This window comes from Mchenga conophoros, linkage group LG1 (assembly GCF_057382185.1).
Source record: "Mchenga conophoros isolate Kocher_MC1m ecotype Shallow Benthic linkage group LG1, M_conophoros_male_GT1.1, whole genome shotgun sequence".
Lineage (NCBI taxonomy): Eukaryota > Metazoa > Chordata > Actinopteri > Cichliformes > Cichlidae > Mchenga > Mchenga conophoros.
The window spans coordinates 9,518,543-9,534,368 of NC_140526.1; the positions used below are offsets into that span (position 1 = coordinate 9,518,543).

A 15,826-nucleotide genomic window follows, 5' to 3' on the forward strand; every position below is an offset into this window, starting at 1 on the left:
GGTTGTTGGTTTTTATTAAAAAAAGTTTATTGGCCGAAAAGCATACAAATGTAACACAAAAAGCACTTTTTGTACAAAACTTAAGTTATTACACTGAATGAGAGTGTTTGGAATTTCATTACACAGCGATAACTGGAACCACATCTGGACAACTGGTCTCCATGGCTTCAGCCGTGTCCTGCACTGAAAACGTGGAAAAGTTCTCGTCTGCAATTTTCTGTTTTTTGTAAGGTTACATACTGCATTTGACACAACTTAAGAGAAACTGCCTTTTACCTGTAGTGAGGTCTATGAAGAGCTCAGGTGGGTCTGGAGGGGCAGCAATGCCCATGGCCTTCCTGATGCCGTAGATACTGCTGACATCACATGGGGCCACCTGACTAGTCAGCTCAGCCAAGTTTGATGTCACCTTCTCAGCTGTAAAGGTAGGAGGATGAACGTGAAGACAGCAGGAAATTAAGATATTAAGAAAAAGCAGATTTTAAAAAAAAACAAAAAAAACCAAAACAGATGTATGACTGGTTGTATTTACCAGGCCTACATCTGGTTATTTTTTGTTTGTTTTAATCTATATATCTATTGATACTCTGACTTGGATCAGCTGCTGTTTGTTGCCAACGTGTTTGGAGCTGCAAAAACAGTGTCCTCTGGTGGGCAAAACAGGCAACACTCATATTTGAAGGGTGTTTCTCACATCTCTCCTTTACTTAAATTTTCATTTATTAACTGTTGAATACACAGATACAGACGTATCAACAAACTGCTAATAATGTTAAATGTGATGGCAGGAGCATGCTGCTGACATGTTTATCATGGTGACAACACTTGAGGCAAGATAACGGAACTGCTATTAACCTTGTTATTATATTATATTAATTAAATTATCCTACATTTTAATGGTGAACTGAATAAAGAAATAGCTTCCTGCCTTTACACTTAACATGATTTGATTGGCTGGTGCCTGTATTGGCATTCTACATGACTAACTATTAAGTTATCAGTACAAACGGCGAGCGAGAGAAAGAAAGAAAACTGATATGAACTGAACCACATTTCTTAAGAACTGTTACATCCATTACAAAATGTCACTTTACAGGAAGTGACCTCAGGAAAAACAAGCTGATATGTTGATACATGTTGATAGCTGGAAGTGGCTTAAATATATGGTTTAAATGCTCTACCATGGAAAGGAAGCAATCAATGAATCATCCTAAATCAGTGAGTAAACTGATGGGCAGGTTTGCGAAATTGTATTTAAACAAAAAGAAATTCATTTCATTCTTGTCCTATTGTAAGATAATCAGCCTAGTGTGGCTGACTGTACTTACAGTAATTGACGTTTCTTGTTTAAAGTCTCCTACATTTTGATGCTGAACTGAATAAGGAACTAGCTCCCTCGGCTTAATTTGATTGGCTGGTGCCTGTGCTGGCATTCCACAAGGCTATCTCTTAAGTTATCAGAAAAATACTTGTTACAGCATGTAACAATTCAGTTCAGCACTGCATGAAGTCACACCATCCTAAGTAACAATTTACCGAGTAAAGAGGTTATTTTAAACACAAAAGTATTAAATGGTGATCAAGGACAACCATTTATCTGAAAACCCTATTAATTGTAAATATAGCCTATGAAATTAGAGGTCGCTTTTTAATTTTATAAAGTCATCTGAAATAGAGAGCTACGTATTGCCATTCAGCATAAAAGTTCTTTTCCACAAAATGTGTCTCTTAGCCTCTTAAGCCCCAAGGGGGTTTCTGAGCTTCCTGCTCAAAAATGTAATGCCCAAATTTAATTGATTATTTCTCTGCAATTACAAACTCTGTCCTTACAATCTTGGTATCAAAATAAAGCTAACACTTGGGAAATTTCATCAGAGGTGTAAATATTGAAGCAGATATTACTGTGTCAAAGTTACTGAGACTGGAACACAGAAAAAGTAACTAGATTTTATCCTCGCCTATTTTTTTTTTTTTTTTTTTTTTAGCTTATAACCCTTTTAAAAATATGGCTCAGATCACATTTGGTTCCAGAAATTCAGTAACCAACATATAAACATCATCTGTGCAAAGATTTGTTTCTAAAATGAAACGGTGAAAAAATTACAGCCCTGTCAATACATGAATATCCAGATGTTGTACAAAAATGTCCAATTTTGGCACAATTGTACACCATGCCAGTTGATTTTTTAGGTATTAAAGAGCAGAAATTAATAAGGCCTAAAAATGCTTTTTTTAAAAATATATTTTTGAAGAATTAACCACACATTTACATGGTAATGGCCCTTTTCTGCAGTGCGCATAGAGCGTTTGATTGGCCTCTGGCCCTTTAAACTCCGAGGGGCTGTAACTTTGGTTTCTTTTGGTCAATTTGCGTGATTGACACCTTTTTAATCGTTTGAGCCAAGTTCACGTCACTTCAACCATTTAGACGTTGTAATGCCAAAACTTACGTGGGCCCAAATTTACTACATGTTGCATCTGTCCAGTCACGTGTCTGTAGGTGGGTCTAAAATGGAGGTTGTTGACGGAAAACGGCTCTGATGTGGCTAGGTAGGCATGGTAACTACTGATAATCACGTGGCTACCAGCGAAAAATAACGGAGGAAATTGGGACGGTAAGCCAATTTCTGTCTTAGCGCATTTGCGCCACTGTGTGTTTTTGTGGTCTTCTTTTGCGGCTCATTCAGTGAATTTTGGTCTGATCGTGGTGAAACTTGGTGTGTGGAGTCAGTGATAGCCCTGGAAGCTAACCAGTGCGTTTGGTGGTTGTAGAAATGGTTTATATGACATTTTGGCTGAGATTCTGAGGTCTCTGTGGATACCACACGTCTGGACTTATATTTCTCAACCAGCGTTATAATCGATTAAACGTGATCTCCTCCTTTTTGCCCCCGGTACCGGGGGGTGGGGTTTAAGTGGTTAAAAAAGAAATTTTGGCACAGGTTACATCAAAATGTGTTTTTTCCCCGCTGGGTTCACTCTTTTAAAGACAGCAGACCAATGGATGCCCTTTTTAACTGTAATTTAGATATAAGATCTTGGATGGCAAAAAATGTTTTGCAGCTTAACCAGGACAAGACTGAAGTTTTAATCATCGGTCCTGAGCCTCAGAGAGAGAAACTCTTGTCTAAATTACAGGCATTTTCACTGTGTCCTTCGCTACAAGTGAAAAACCTGGGTGTTATTTTTGACTCCGAGCTTGGTTTTATCCCACATATTAAACATGTAACCAAAATTGGATTTTATCATCTAAAAAATATAACCAGAGTCTGCCCTATTCTCTCTCGGGCCAACACGGAGATGTTGACGCATGCTTTTATTACCAGTCCATTGATTACTGTAATGCCCTGCTCTCTGGTCCCCCCAAAAATAATATTTCACCTTTACAACTTTTACAAAACTCTGCAGCTCGTGTGCTGACGAAGACCAGAGGGCGGGTCCACATTACACCGGTTTTAGAAACGCTGCATTGGCTCCCCGTGTGTTTCAGGATCGATTTTGAAGTTCTTTTATTGGTTTTTAAATGTCTTAATGGTCTTGGGCCTTCTTATCTCTCACATTTGCTTTTACCATATGAACCCTCGCAGACCCTGAGGGGGGATGTGTGTGTATGTATGTATGTATCCATGATCGTTTATGTTAATGAGAGTGTGGGGAGTGAGTTGGAGGGCGGGGTGGGCTGCTTTTAACCATGTAAAGCACTTTGTGCTACATTTCTGTATGAAAAGTGCTTTATAAATAAAGATTGATTGATTGAAAGAAAAATATTCTGGAAAGGGGGTCCCAGTGATCTGAATCAGGCCAATGTCTACCACACCTGTGAAGGATGCAGGCTACAGAGGTAAATGAAGTGTTGTTCGAGGTCTACAGCTGACTTTAGTGGAAGAACAAAGACGCCCATGCACTATGAGGCTCTTACCCAGCTCCAGCTCCTTGGCAGTCGGGGCCAGCAAGCAGATCATGTTTGGTGGCTGCTTGGCACTTAGACGTTCCCTCTGAACTTCCTGCAAGTTGCGCAGGAGCTTTGTAGTCTCGTCCAATTTCTGCTGGATGTTCAGGGCTTCTGTGTGAGGGAAGGAGAACACGCAGCAAGTAAATACTTCCTCTGAGTTCCTCCAGTTACCTTCTGGTAACCCCCCCGCAAATCATTTCTTTCTAACACAATATAGCCACTGTTTCTGAGCCCTGACACAGACCCCTGGGTTCTCGTGTTACATTAATACTCGAAGGTGCCGAAAGCTGATGACAGAAGAACTCTAGAAAGATCTCAAAGGAAACATAATAGGACGATGGACAGCTAATATGTCGCTCAAACAGCTTTAGACATTAAAATGTTTACATTATGTACTATCTTGACAGAACAATGAGCCACGGTACACTTATGTATATACATAGGGAGAACAAATATTATAATAAATAATGGCCATGAATTTTAAAAAGTACCATGACAGATTTTTCATCATATCCCCAATACTATGTGAACTTGTAGTTTTCTGATTCTCATTTCTCATCAGCATGAGGCAGGTCCTTAAACTGCCTGTAGTGCCACAATTCTTATTTCCTGCCATCAAGAAAAGGCATTAAAAATATTTCTGCTGAGTTAAAAATTAATACCACTAAGAAGGAAAATAAATCCCTTTTTGATTGTCATACCATCAAAGAACGATGGGAAGCCAGTGGGGACAGTAACAGTGCATTCATGCAGAATAATTGAAAAGATACATTCCCATGTTGGCTTTGTCATCTCAGTTTTATTTAAATAGCAACAGCATTCATCCAAAGGTACTTTTAATCTTAAAGATAAAGATCCTGCAAAAAATTGGGACTAAGAATTATGACACGAGAACTGAAGGTCTGCAAACTTGTATCATAATTCCATCATGCTCTATCACAATATCCATTGTAGGATGTTAATGCTCAGGTAGATCCTGGTAGTCTGGTGAGTGCTGTGATATTTAAAGATGTTTTTTTTCTCCAGGTAAATTTCAGTATTTTGATGATCATGTTTATGATTAAGTGACGTTCCCTGTGGTAAAAAACAAAAAAAAAGGGCTGTTTTCCCTACTGCCCATTTCCCTAAAAAACAACAACAACAACAAAAAACTCCCCAAAAAACAACAACCAAAACCCAGGTATGAATTGAACCACTTAAGAATTGTTAGGGTCAGGGCTGTAGTGACTGAAAGTTTCCTGTGGATGTAGATCTACATGTGTATGTAGATGTAGAACATTAGGTGCTTGATTTTGGCAAAAAATTTCATCACAATTACTAAGGTCACAAGTTTTTGATCATGTAATTAACACAGATCCAGGGCTGAGGACCGGGCAGTGACAAAAGATGAACTGAATGAGTCCATCAATGTAATTTGGGCTTTTGGGTGGAAAAAAAAACATGGAGGTGCCTGAATGACAAAACGAGCATGATTGCGAAACAGAATTCGGCACAATAAGCATTTTATCTTGATTAGCTTGTTTTCATCATGGAAAGATGAAAAGTATTAATGACATGTGTTTATAGTGCTTTCTAAAGGAACCAAATTAAACATTTTAAAGATGTTCTGATCATTCCTAAAAGTGTAATTAGCTGCCACTTTAAATACAGAAAAAAAAAAAGTCAGACGTTTTACCCTCAGAAAGCTCCTCAGTCATCTGCAGGCCTGCAGCAGAGCGCAGGAAATCCAGTCTGTCACATGTTTGGGGGTCAGCTACCTACCAAAGACAGAGGGGAAACAACATGGTTAGTTAGATTAGAAAAATGCATTCCACACTGGACATAAAAGGGAACATCACAATCTTTTGAAGCTTCTTTTGTCATGCTACTTCTTCACTACAATAAAATCAGGCCTAATCAAAAGCTGCAACACCCGAGCAGGGGATGAGAGTAAACTGGAGGGCGGCCAAAAACAGCAAGAAGCTAGCACAAAGGGCCGCTGTTTGTCTGACGGTGGGCCCCTGCTCTGGTTTCCTCTACTGCTCTGAGGAGCGATTCAGCTTCACAGTCAGTGGGCAGTAGAGGAAAACAGTCCTCTCAAAATTCTCCAACAGCGGGCCTTGAGCATGTAGTACTGCTGTGTTTTAAAAGGAAATGTTCTTTCCATCTTTACACCAGGCCCCTGCTATGTTGACACAGCTGGTGGATGCAGCAGTCATCAGCTGAGGCCATCTAGAACACAAATTAAATCCATGGGGTATAATGGAGGAGCACGTGATATGCTTTGCACTGAACAGCAGCAGCTTCAAAAGCAGTGCTGATGAGGATGAGTGGCTCCGGTTTTGTATTACATAGCGAACGCTGGCACTCGTCACTCGACTCACCTCACGCACATTTCTATTACATGCTGCACATTTTTTGATCAGGGTTTCAGCTCCAGATTCTCTCACCTCCACGGTATCCTTGTCCTCTTGTATATTTGACAGCTGCTCTACTTGCTGGAGGAAAAAAAATGACAAAAACACCCCCCCCAAAGCAAAACAAAAACATTTATTTAGTCAACTGGAAGACTTTCCTGTCCTGAAACAAAAAACAACAAATGACGTCAGAGAAAAGCTTACTTGCTCGGTGTCCTTCAAGATTCTTGAATGCTCTCCGTTTGTCACTGCATCCAGGAGGTTGTCTGCCAGTTTGTACACATACTCTTCTGATTTGGCCAGGAACTCTGACAAGCTGCCAAACAACCAACCAAATGAAACTTTACTAGTTATTTACTAGTTATTTCCTATGCAGCAGCGGTGTAAAAGTCTGAATCATTTTGTTGACTGAGAATAATGACAAGTAGTTGATATTGACACTCCTGCAAATTGGTGGAAAAATAACTGCACCGCCTACACAACCAGTCAAATAAGGACGTGCTACTAATGGTAATTAAAGATTTTCATTAATTTGTAAACAAAAATCATACTGTGCTTTTCCGTTTAGAGGAAAAAACAGACACAAGAGACGAGCATGTGGTAACAATAAGCTAAATACATATAGTAATATGTAGTAGTCCCAGTTTCCCATAGCCCCTTGGAAAAATTGATTGCTTACCCCCCCCCCCCCCTCTTTTTTTTTTTTTTTAAATCACCTTGCATTTACTGAACTTTTCAGTTGAATGATTTAAGGATCAACCATATATATATATATGTATTTCCTTAAAATTATCCTAAAAATTATGTAGAAAAATAAAATTGAAATTAAAATTCTGTCATGGATAACTAATGGTCCCCACTGGCTGCAGCCGTCATCATAGAACGAGCCCATGTAGCTTCACCTACTCAAACCTTTTTATGGCTTTTATATTCCCTAGATCTTTTTCATTCTGAACACTTTGGAGTTCCACAAGATGTACCAACCTGTTATGAGCATGAACATCATGAGAGAATAAAACAGAAACAAGATGAAACTGAAGTTTACGAAGAGATGAAGGGTTTGAGTCAGGGTGAGGCTCCGCTTACAGTTTACCTCCTCCTGATACAGAAAATCCAGTGGAAAAAGAGGAACATCTGGAAAGTAATCAGTGAGGAATGCCTCGCTGCTTAAAAGACACAGAGCTCGGGTCCTTATACAGACACGCTGTTCATACCTGTCTGAGCCCTGCAGGCTGGACTCGTCTCCATAGAGAGAGTAGATAAGGTCAGAATCTTCCTTGCTGATGTTGGCGAAGCTGGAGTCGTAGGTTGGCGCGTAGGAGGTGAATGGCCCATAGTTCATGTAGGACACTGTGGAAAGTGCCGCACACAGATAATTTGTCTTTCCTTTGAGACTCTGATATCAACAATATGGAGAAACATAAAGGTAGAGCCGTACCTGGGGTGATCCTGTTCCTCTTGTCCTCCCTGAAACCCTGCAAGGTGTTCACACCGCTCTGCAGCCGGTTGGACATCATGCCGAGTTTCACAGGACAATAACCCACATCTGCAACAGCAAACACAGTTTTTTCCCCTCAAGTTTCTGGCTGCATCATCATTTCTTTTATAGGTCTGGAAATACTAATCAACCATTAAAATTTCCCAGTCATAGTTTACAGAAATTAAAATCAAAGAAGCCAAAGGAAACTTATATTTCGCTTTTTTGTGTATAAGATGTTGTTGTGTAAAGTGGATATATTATGCTTCTATATTTGTATTTTTGGACTTCAAGAGTGGTGCAGCCTTTCAGTTCATCCACGGCCAGAGCTTACAACAGAAGCTGATGGTGTTTTCATTTATAACTGTGTGGGCTGCAGTGATGGAGTCGTGTAGTTACATTTCTAGCGTTTCAGAACATTTTGCGCTTATAATGTCTCTGTGATGTAGATTTAACACAGAAGTATAACTCCAACTGAAAACAGACTGTTTTAGCTCCTCTTTCTTTAAGCTGTTTCCTTCTGATTGGTTGTCCTACATAAACCCCTTTGACTCAAAATTCAAGCCTGCACTTTTGGCCTAAAGGGATTAATGGTATATGTGCTGATCTTTTTACATTAAAGCCATATTCAATATGAACATCCACCGCTGTGGCAAATTGTAATAATTGGTCTAATTGAGCTCTTTTATAGTTCCAAAATGGTCTCACCTCCTGCTGAGGGATCTGCTGGGTTGAGGATAGCCAGAGTGGTGGAGCCATCTGACTTCCGCCTTGCAAACTCCAACTACAAAACAAACAGTGATAGTGAAAGAGGAATAAAAATAATGAGAAAATATTACATTATTGGATTGTAGTTAATTAGATAAGACACAATGGACATCAGATAAATAACCAGCACTGACTCTACAACATCGTCTCCAGAGTCTAAAACAAAAAAGAAGGTGTGGATATATTTTAAACTGGGGCCCTTACTGGTTTTTAAACACAAAGCCTAATTTTTAAAGTAGAGCGCCAAAGCTCTTTTGGCAAAACAAAAGCGGCAAAGCATTTTTATTCATGCTCTAAATCTCTGTGGTCACAGACTGCACACACAGCCTGTAAAAATAACAGTGAGCACTGATTACATCACAAAACTAAAAACACAGTGTCCAGAACATGTAACTCAAGTCTTTTCAACCTTAAGCAGCTGTTCTGTAATTCTAAAGAAATTACAAAAATGTGAAGTAAAAAAACAAACTATTCTTCCACTATGATCTGTTTATTAATAAAAGGAAACATCAGTATATCTTGATTCAACTTTATGGGCCAAAATTCCTAAATGGGGCAAAATAGCGCGTGAGTGCAATCGCCAAATAGCGCTAAAGTTCAAAAGGTTAACAACTCTTACAATTTTGTCCATTTGTAAATATTGAGAGAACTTTTTTTTCTGGTGCAACATATTAGTAAATCTGGCCCTATGGGGTTAAACGAGGATCTGCCGGGGTTAGTTGGTTCGCTTTGTCTTACTTTTTTCCCCTCACTGAGAAGAAAAAAAGAAAACATAAGTAAATATTTACAATTTATATGTAATGGAAATCTGAAAGGATTAATATATGTCTCATATTAGATTTTCCTTATCTAATCTGCAATGACTTTTCTTAATCCTGCTTCTTCTCATGTCTTTTTTTTCATCTACCCTTCAGATCATTTCATTCAATTACTGCTTTCAACTTTCAACAAGCTCTTGCTGGCTACGTACTCTAAAGCGAGTTAAATTGCATCCGCTCTTAAGTGTAAACAATTGGGATTTATGCTTAAGAAATTACATTTCCGCTATACATGAGTTTAACTTCTCCTTTCCATGGTTACTATTTTGATTCATAAGATAACCATGGTGCAAAATACTGCGTTATACTGTGTGATAATGTATTTAGTGTTGGAAATTTTGTCTAAATCAGTAAAAACTGCTTAAGATTTATGAGCAAGTCATTCCACAAAGTTATTTAGAACATTCTTAAGAGAATGGGACCTGTAATACCACAATGCCATCTGAAACATTATGATCTAAAAGATCAGATATATCAGTTTGAAAGCGTGTTCTTGTGTTTAACCCTGTTTTCTCACATCAGACTGCAGCACTCTGTTTGACAGCTTTCCTCCAGACTTCTCAATGACCTTGCGTATTTCCTGAAGCTCTTTCTCTGCTTTTGCTGCTTCGTCCTTAGAGTCTTTGTCCTGTCTGCAAATGAAAAACAAATTGAAAGATGCCAGATGATGAGACACTGTGACCGTGAATGTACTTTGTGGCAACAACAAAAAGTATACACACAGCAGAGGAAATTTGCAGGAGTTTTTCTGTTCATTGTATGCCCACAATCTGTGTTCATTCCTCAGATAATTTACCTGTAAGCGTTTGCTGACGTCAACGAACAGATTTTGAGACAGCATATTTTACGAGATAAAAGGTAACTGAATGAAAAACAGCCTACTACGTGGCTTTCTGGGGCTCGTCCTCTTATAGCGAGTCATAATAAAATGCATAATGTCAGCATACGGGTTCTGTTACATCACCAAGTTAAAACACAGCTGTAAAAGATGATAGCCAAGAGAAAACAAGCCCCAGCATGTCATCAGGCATTCCCCACATTCTCAGCCTCCAGCTCCACAGTGGAAAACAAGCTCACAGGAATCAACACGGTGCACTTATGGGAAACTGTTTCCACTCATATGCTGCATCTCTTCATATTTCTCAGTTCTGCTGATACAAATGTGAAACCTTCTACTCTTTTAATTTTACAAATATGTAATTGTGTCAGGCCAACTGTAATTTTAAGGGGTTAAAATATTGACAGTATGGTCAGGAGTATTATTAAAATCCCTCTTGCAGTCTGGGCTCTCCAAGCTACACTTAAATGTGGCATCAAGGCTTAAGGACACGTGTGCAAAGTCAACATGTGAAAGGACCTGGGAGTGCTGGGTGTCTGTGACCTCTCGCTGCTGTCTGTAGTCGCAGGTCCCTCCTTGTTCTGGTCCAGAAAGGTGCTCGTTTGTTCCTCAGATTTCAAAGGTTGTTTGGCAGAAGGGTCAAGACCAGCCATAAAATCTATGCTTTGCTTCAGGCTGTCCAGCCTTTCCTATTAGGGAAGGTGAAAAACATGCTTTTTACTTGGGTTTAAGAAAGAGAAAAAAAATAACCAAGGAGAAGAAAACTGTGGTGCTGAGTTTGTGAGCATCTGCTGCCCCCAACTGTTGCTTTGTTCCTAAAGCAAGGTTACAGCAGCCTGACTTACAGATTATTTTACAGCAGGCTATTTATCAGTAGAGAACACCTGGGTCCTTATTTGAGTGCTATTTTGGAACTTTTAGTACATAATTCACTTTTCTCCTGTCTTAATTATTGTAACTCACTTTTTATGTAAATGGCCTGTATTTGTATAGTGCTTCACTTAGTCCCTAAGGATCCCAAAGCGCTTTACACTACATTCATTCACCCATTCACACACTGGTGATGGCAAGCTACATTGTAGCCACAGCTGCCCTGGGGTACACTGACAGAGGCGAGGCTGCCGGACACTGGCGACACCGGGCCCTCTGACCACCACCACCAGTAGTGGTGAAGTGTCTTGCCCAAGGACACAACGACCCAGACTGTCTGAGCCGGGGCTCGAACTGGCAACCTTCCGATTACAAGATGAACTGCCAACTCTTGAGCCACAATCTTTAGATTACTATGAGCCTGTTTTCAAATTGTTCAGAATGCAGCAGCTCTGCTGCTCACAAAAACAAAACATTTTAGTTAATTTTAAAATGTTATTAATAACACATAAAGCCCTACATGGCCAGGCTCCTGTCTATATAACAGTGCTAGTGACACCACATTCCAACAACTGGCCTCTCCAGTCATCTGATTACAGTCTGTGAACTAGGGCTGCTCAATTAATCGAATTTTAATCACGATTACGATCTGGGCTTTCAACGATCATTAAAAATGACTGAGCCGATTATTAGCCCCTCCCTCATTTATCCGCGACACCTTAAAGGCCGGTCCGTGAAAATATTGTCGGGCATAAACCGGTCCGTGGCGCAAAAAAGGTTGGAGACCGCTGATTAAGAGGACCCGAGGGAAGCTCGGAAAGCTAAGCAGAAGTTATTTGGAGAGTGACTGCCGTTGGTTGAAAAGAGAGTTTAAAAAAAAAACTTCAGTGGTGTTGCACACTATTTTATATTATTTTTTTAAAGTCATTGTTAACCCTTTAAAGCCGTCAGAGCAGCAAGCTCCGTTTTGCGTAACTATTTTTAAATCCCTGTAGAACCTGAACCGTGTAAGCTAACGCAATAATTTGTTTTGCATATGAAACCGGAGGAGTTGTACTTACATCTGATGCCATCAGCTTGTCCTCGGTCACGGTTTCGTTCCATATATAGCTTTGCAAAAATTGCATAAAAAGCGCTTGCAGGAACAAAAACATAATATTCCAGAAACACGCTTTGCCGTTCCTATCAGCTGTTCGTAACACTTCCCACAGTGAAATGATGCACCTGCTGTTTTCTTTGCAAATTTGCATCATAGGATTGTTTTTTGTTTTTCCTGCAGTATATAAAAATTGCTGTATCTCCAAAATAAAACTATGAAAACACTCAAAATAAATTTCCTGTTGTTGTAAACTATTTTTTGCAACTTTATTGTATTTAAAGTTTTGAGGGATAAACCTCTTAAATTTCTCCAAGTAGAAATATATGTAAATAAAACAAAAGCGATTTTCAATTTTTTTTGTAGTTTATTGCACTTTTTTGCAATTAATGTAGTTACTATGGACTTAATGCATACATATTATTAAAATATGGGCTATAACAGTTGTATTGATGTATAGCAACTTGAAATGCTCCCACAAATGGCACTACAGCATGTAAAAAAATAATATAAGCTCTGGTGGACTTGGTTCTATAGTAGGTCTTAAAGGGTTAAATAAATATCGTCAAATAATCGAGATCTCAATTTCAGTGAAAATAATCGTGATTATCATTTTTGCCATAATCGAGCAGCCCTACTGTGAACTATTCCACACTCTTCTATTTTAAATCCAGAGACGACCAAGCTTTTGAGGTTGCAGCTCACTAACTTTGATACAAGCTTCCTTGTTTTAAAAGACTGATGACAGCAAATTTTTATATGTTAACTTTTCTTAAAATGTTTACCCCTTCGTATGTAAGAACGAATGTAAGACTGTATGTTTCATTTTCTGTCTGTACTATTACTATGGAACTATGTGTTTTAAAAAGTGCCATTCAAATAATGTTATGGTTATATAATTATAAAAGAAAAATTGGTGCATATGAATGCAGTATGTTTGTGTGCAGGTTTTATTGCTGACAGATGTCTACAAAGAAAGTACAACAGCTAATGTAGACACAAATCGTCTTTACAACTTTAAAATTACTGCAAAGTTTGTCATACATTAGGCTTTATAAAAATTTAGATGCACAAAAAATTATTTGAAATAATTTGAAATAATATATTTTTGGGGGCTTTCAAACAGAAGTTTTCTGTTATCATGTACACTGTTTTAAAATAAAGCTCCTTAATTTTTAATTTTTTAAAAACTTGATGAACCCAAATTACCCCCAAGTAAAAGAGGTCAAAGAAAATGACGGTCCAAGGTCACGATACCTGGCTCAAGATCTTCATTCCTGAATGTAACAGTTTCCGTGCTGCTTTGTGGTAGATTGTCTCAGGTTTGTTGTAAATCATGGCATTTTCACACATAATCCTGAAATCAACCTGCATCAATGACATGCGTAACATTTTAAAGCATGACAAATACAACAGCTTCTGTTAGTTAAAACACACTAAAAATGTGTTCAAATGTGGCCTTTAGGGAAAACAAATATACTTAACATTTTTAACATGATTTAAATTTTTTTGAATAAGGTGAAGACATCATTGACAAAGTTTTAGCAGTTTGATCAAACAAAGAAGTATAATCTGTAAATTGCACTGAAGCTACTTGTCATCAAAGACAGGCAAAAAACATCAAGTATCAGAACATACATTAAGAAGGGAAAAAATACTAATTTTTTCACCCAAAACAAGTATCATTAGTGGATGTAAAAGGACCTGGGAGTCCTCCATAAGCACCACGTCAGTGTGTCCTACAGTAAGCTAGAGTATCAGCAATTACAAGAGCTGTGTCTTTAAACTTGAAAGAACGGTTTTATTTATTTCTTCTAACCGAATGCAATAGTACACAGACATGTACCTTGAGTTCATCCAGTGACTGGTAGCACTCTTTCTTTACTTTGTCCTTCATTGTACTGAAGTCCATGGGACGCTTGATGACTGCAGAGTAACCAGGAGCAATGAGGTCTGTCACTGGAAATGAAAAGAATGCGTTCGGGTCTTTCCTGCAGAGGAGACACAAACAGTTTTTAGTTGCAGAAATATCATTACCTAATGCGGTGAGTTGCTCACCTCATTATTTATAGATATTACTAAATGTCAAATAAAAATGTAAATGCACAATTATCCCTGATCAATAGGTGATAAATGCTGCTGCACCTTTGGAGCTGCCTGATGAGCTGATTCAAAGCTTCCTGCAGAGGAGTCTGTTCTTTTTCTGTGGAAAGGAGCAAAATAACTTAAGATTCTTTCAACAACCTTCAGAATAAGTGTTAGTATTAATTTGGGAAATATTTAACATTACCTTCCTGTTTATCAATCTCTGAACGTATAGGAGTCCTGCTCTGCTCCCGGTCATCATCTCCATCTGCCTCCTGCCCTTTCTTCTTTTTAGTTACCTAAAATAAACAAACAAACAAACAAACATACATTAAATTCACACACACACTACCCTTTTAAAATATTTAACATTATATGCTAAATTATCTATACCAACAGATATGATGTTTACCTTCTTCTTCCCCTTTTCCTCCTCTGGTGACCCAAAGCTTTTCTCTTTATCCTTTTTCTTCTTCTTTTTCTTGTCTTTGGGTTTGTCAAAGTCAGCCGGCTGTTCGTCATAAAAAGTGTCAAGGCTCGAGCTTCCTGCCGTCACTTCATTTCCGGACACTTTCAGCACCAGCTTCAGTGGTCTGTCTCCATATTCTGTACAAACAAATATCGATTAATAATCAAAATAATGGTGTGTGACTACAGTGAGAACATACGGCAGCTTAGGAAAGCTAGAAACAATAGCCGCTAACAACTAACTCGAAGTCATTTAACTTACGCTGCACGTCTAGCGAACAATGTATTGTATTCACACATCACCACCTCAGTATTATTATTTTTCATTTTAAAAAATGATGGAAACGTGTAGATATCCATATAACTAAGTCGGGAAGGTAGTTTAGCAATAAGCTAGTTTACCAACTAGCTCTATTGTCGTGCTAACAGTGCTACAATACAAAAACACAGGGTCTACGAGTTCGTTTAAAATGTAAAAACGGTTTATTCTGATAAGCAGTTAAACTGTATGGGATGAAATACCTTCATATCCATGCTTCTCGGACTTATGCTTTTTGTGCTTCTTGCCCATTGTCTATATTTTGGTCTGCACCGGCGGCCAACTGCTGTGGCTGAGCACTGTGGTAGCAGAAGTAAAATTTCACCAGAGGTAGATACACTTGCAGCGTCACCTGTCGGTGCGGCGGTGGTAATACCCATGTCTATGGGTACGGCCGCCCTTCCAGCCGGAAGGAGGCGACATAACCTTTGAAATAAACTTCAATCACGGACCCAGGCCTGCATAACTGCCATTTGCCATGACCCCCCTTTAAAATAACATATGATAATAATCGTTCACCTGGAGAAATCATTCAATCAATCTTAAGCCACATACAAATACAGGGAGCACATGTTAACCACACTCGTTATGTATTGATAATTCAGCACGCCTGAATCATATACAGAATGTTCATTTTCCTTTAATATATGGATAAGTAAAAAATAAAATAAAATAAAAAATCGAGATGCTTAGAAGATATGTCCAACTCCAGTACTGTGAGTATAAACACATACAACAA

The 15,826-nt window shown here is 38.6% G+C and overlaps 1 protein-coding gene across 2 annotated transcripts; it reads right to left on the reverse strand.

The window, feature by feature from the left end:
• Window positions 1-2: 2 nt before the first annotated feature.
• On the reverse strand, window positions 3-15,447 carry brd7 (bromodomain containing 7). 2 transcript variants are annotated; one of them, XM_085251420.1, is made up of 17 exons: window positions 15,291-15,447; window positions 14,713-14,906; window positions 14,506-14,599; window positions 14,361-14,418; window positions 14,062-14,206; window positions 13,473-13,583; window positions 10,769-10,938; window positions 9,929-10,043; window positions 8,534-8,609; window positions 7,787-7,894; window positions 7,563-7,698; window positions 6,553-6,664; window positions 6,382-6,429; window positions 5,628-5,709; window positions 3,920-4,063; window positions 277-417; window positions 3-178 (listed from the first exon to the last, which is right to left on the reverse strand). In XM_085251420.1, the coding sequence occupies exons 1-17, from the start codon at window positions 15,337-15,339 to the stop codon at window positions 168-170; spliced, it is 1,794 nt and encodes a 597-aa protein (XP_085107546.1). In that variant the 5' UTR covers window positions 15,340-15,447; the 3' UTR covers window positions 3-167. The 2 variants fall into 2 exon arrangements, with proteins under 2 accessions (XP_085107546.1, XP_085107454.1); XM_085251328.1 differs by having other exon boundaries at window positions 3-183.
• Window positions 15,448-15,826: the final 379 nt, after the last annotated feature.

Excerpts from the sequence above, each read along its gene's own strand:
- brd7 (XM_085251328.1), bottom strand. The coding sequence starts at position 15,339 with ATGGGCAAGAAGCACAAAAAGCATAAGTCCGAGAAGCATGGATATGAA. Across the intron at positions 7,699-7,786 it reads GAGGAACAGGATCACCCCAG|TGTCCTACATGAACTATGGG; the intron begins GTACGGCTCTAC and ends CACTTTCCACAG. Across the intron at positions 6,430-6,552 it reads TCTTGAAGGACACCGAGCAA|CAAGTAGAGCAGCTGTCAAA; the intron begins GTAAGCTTTTCT and ends TTTTTCCTCCAG.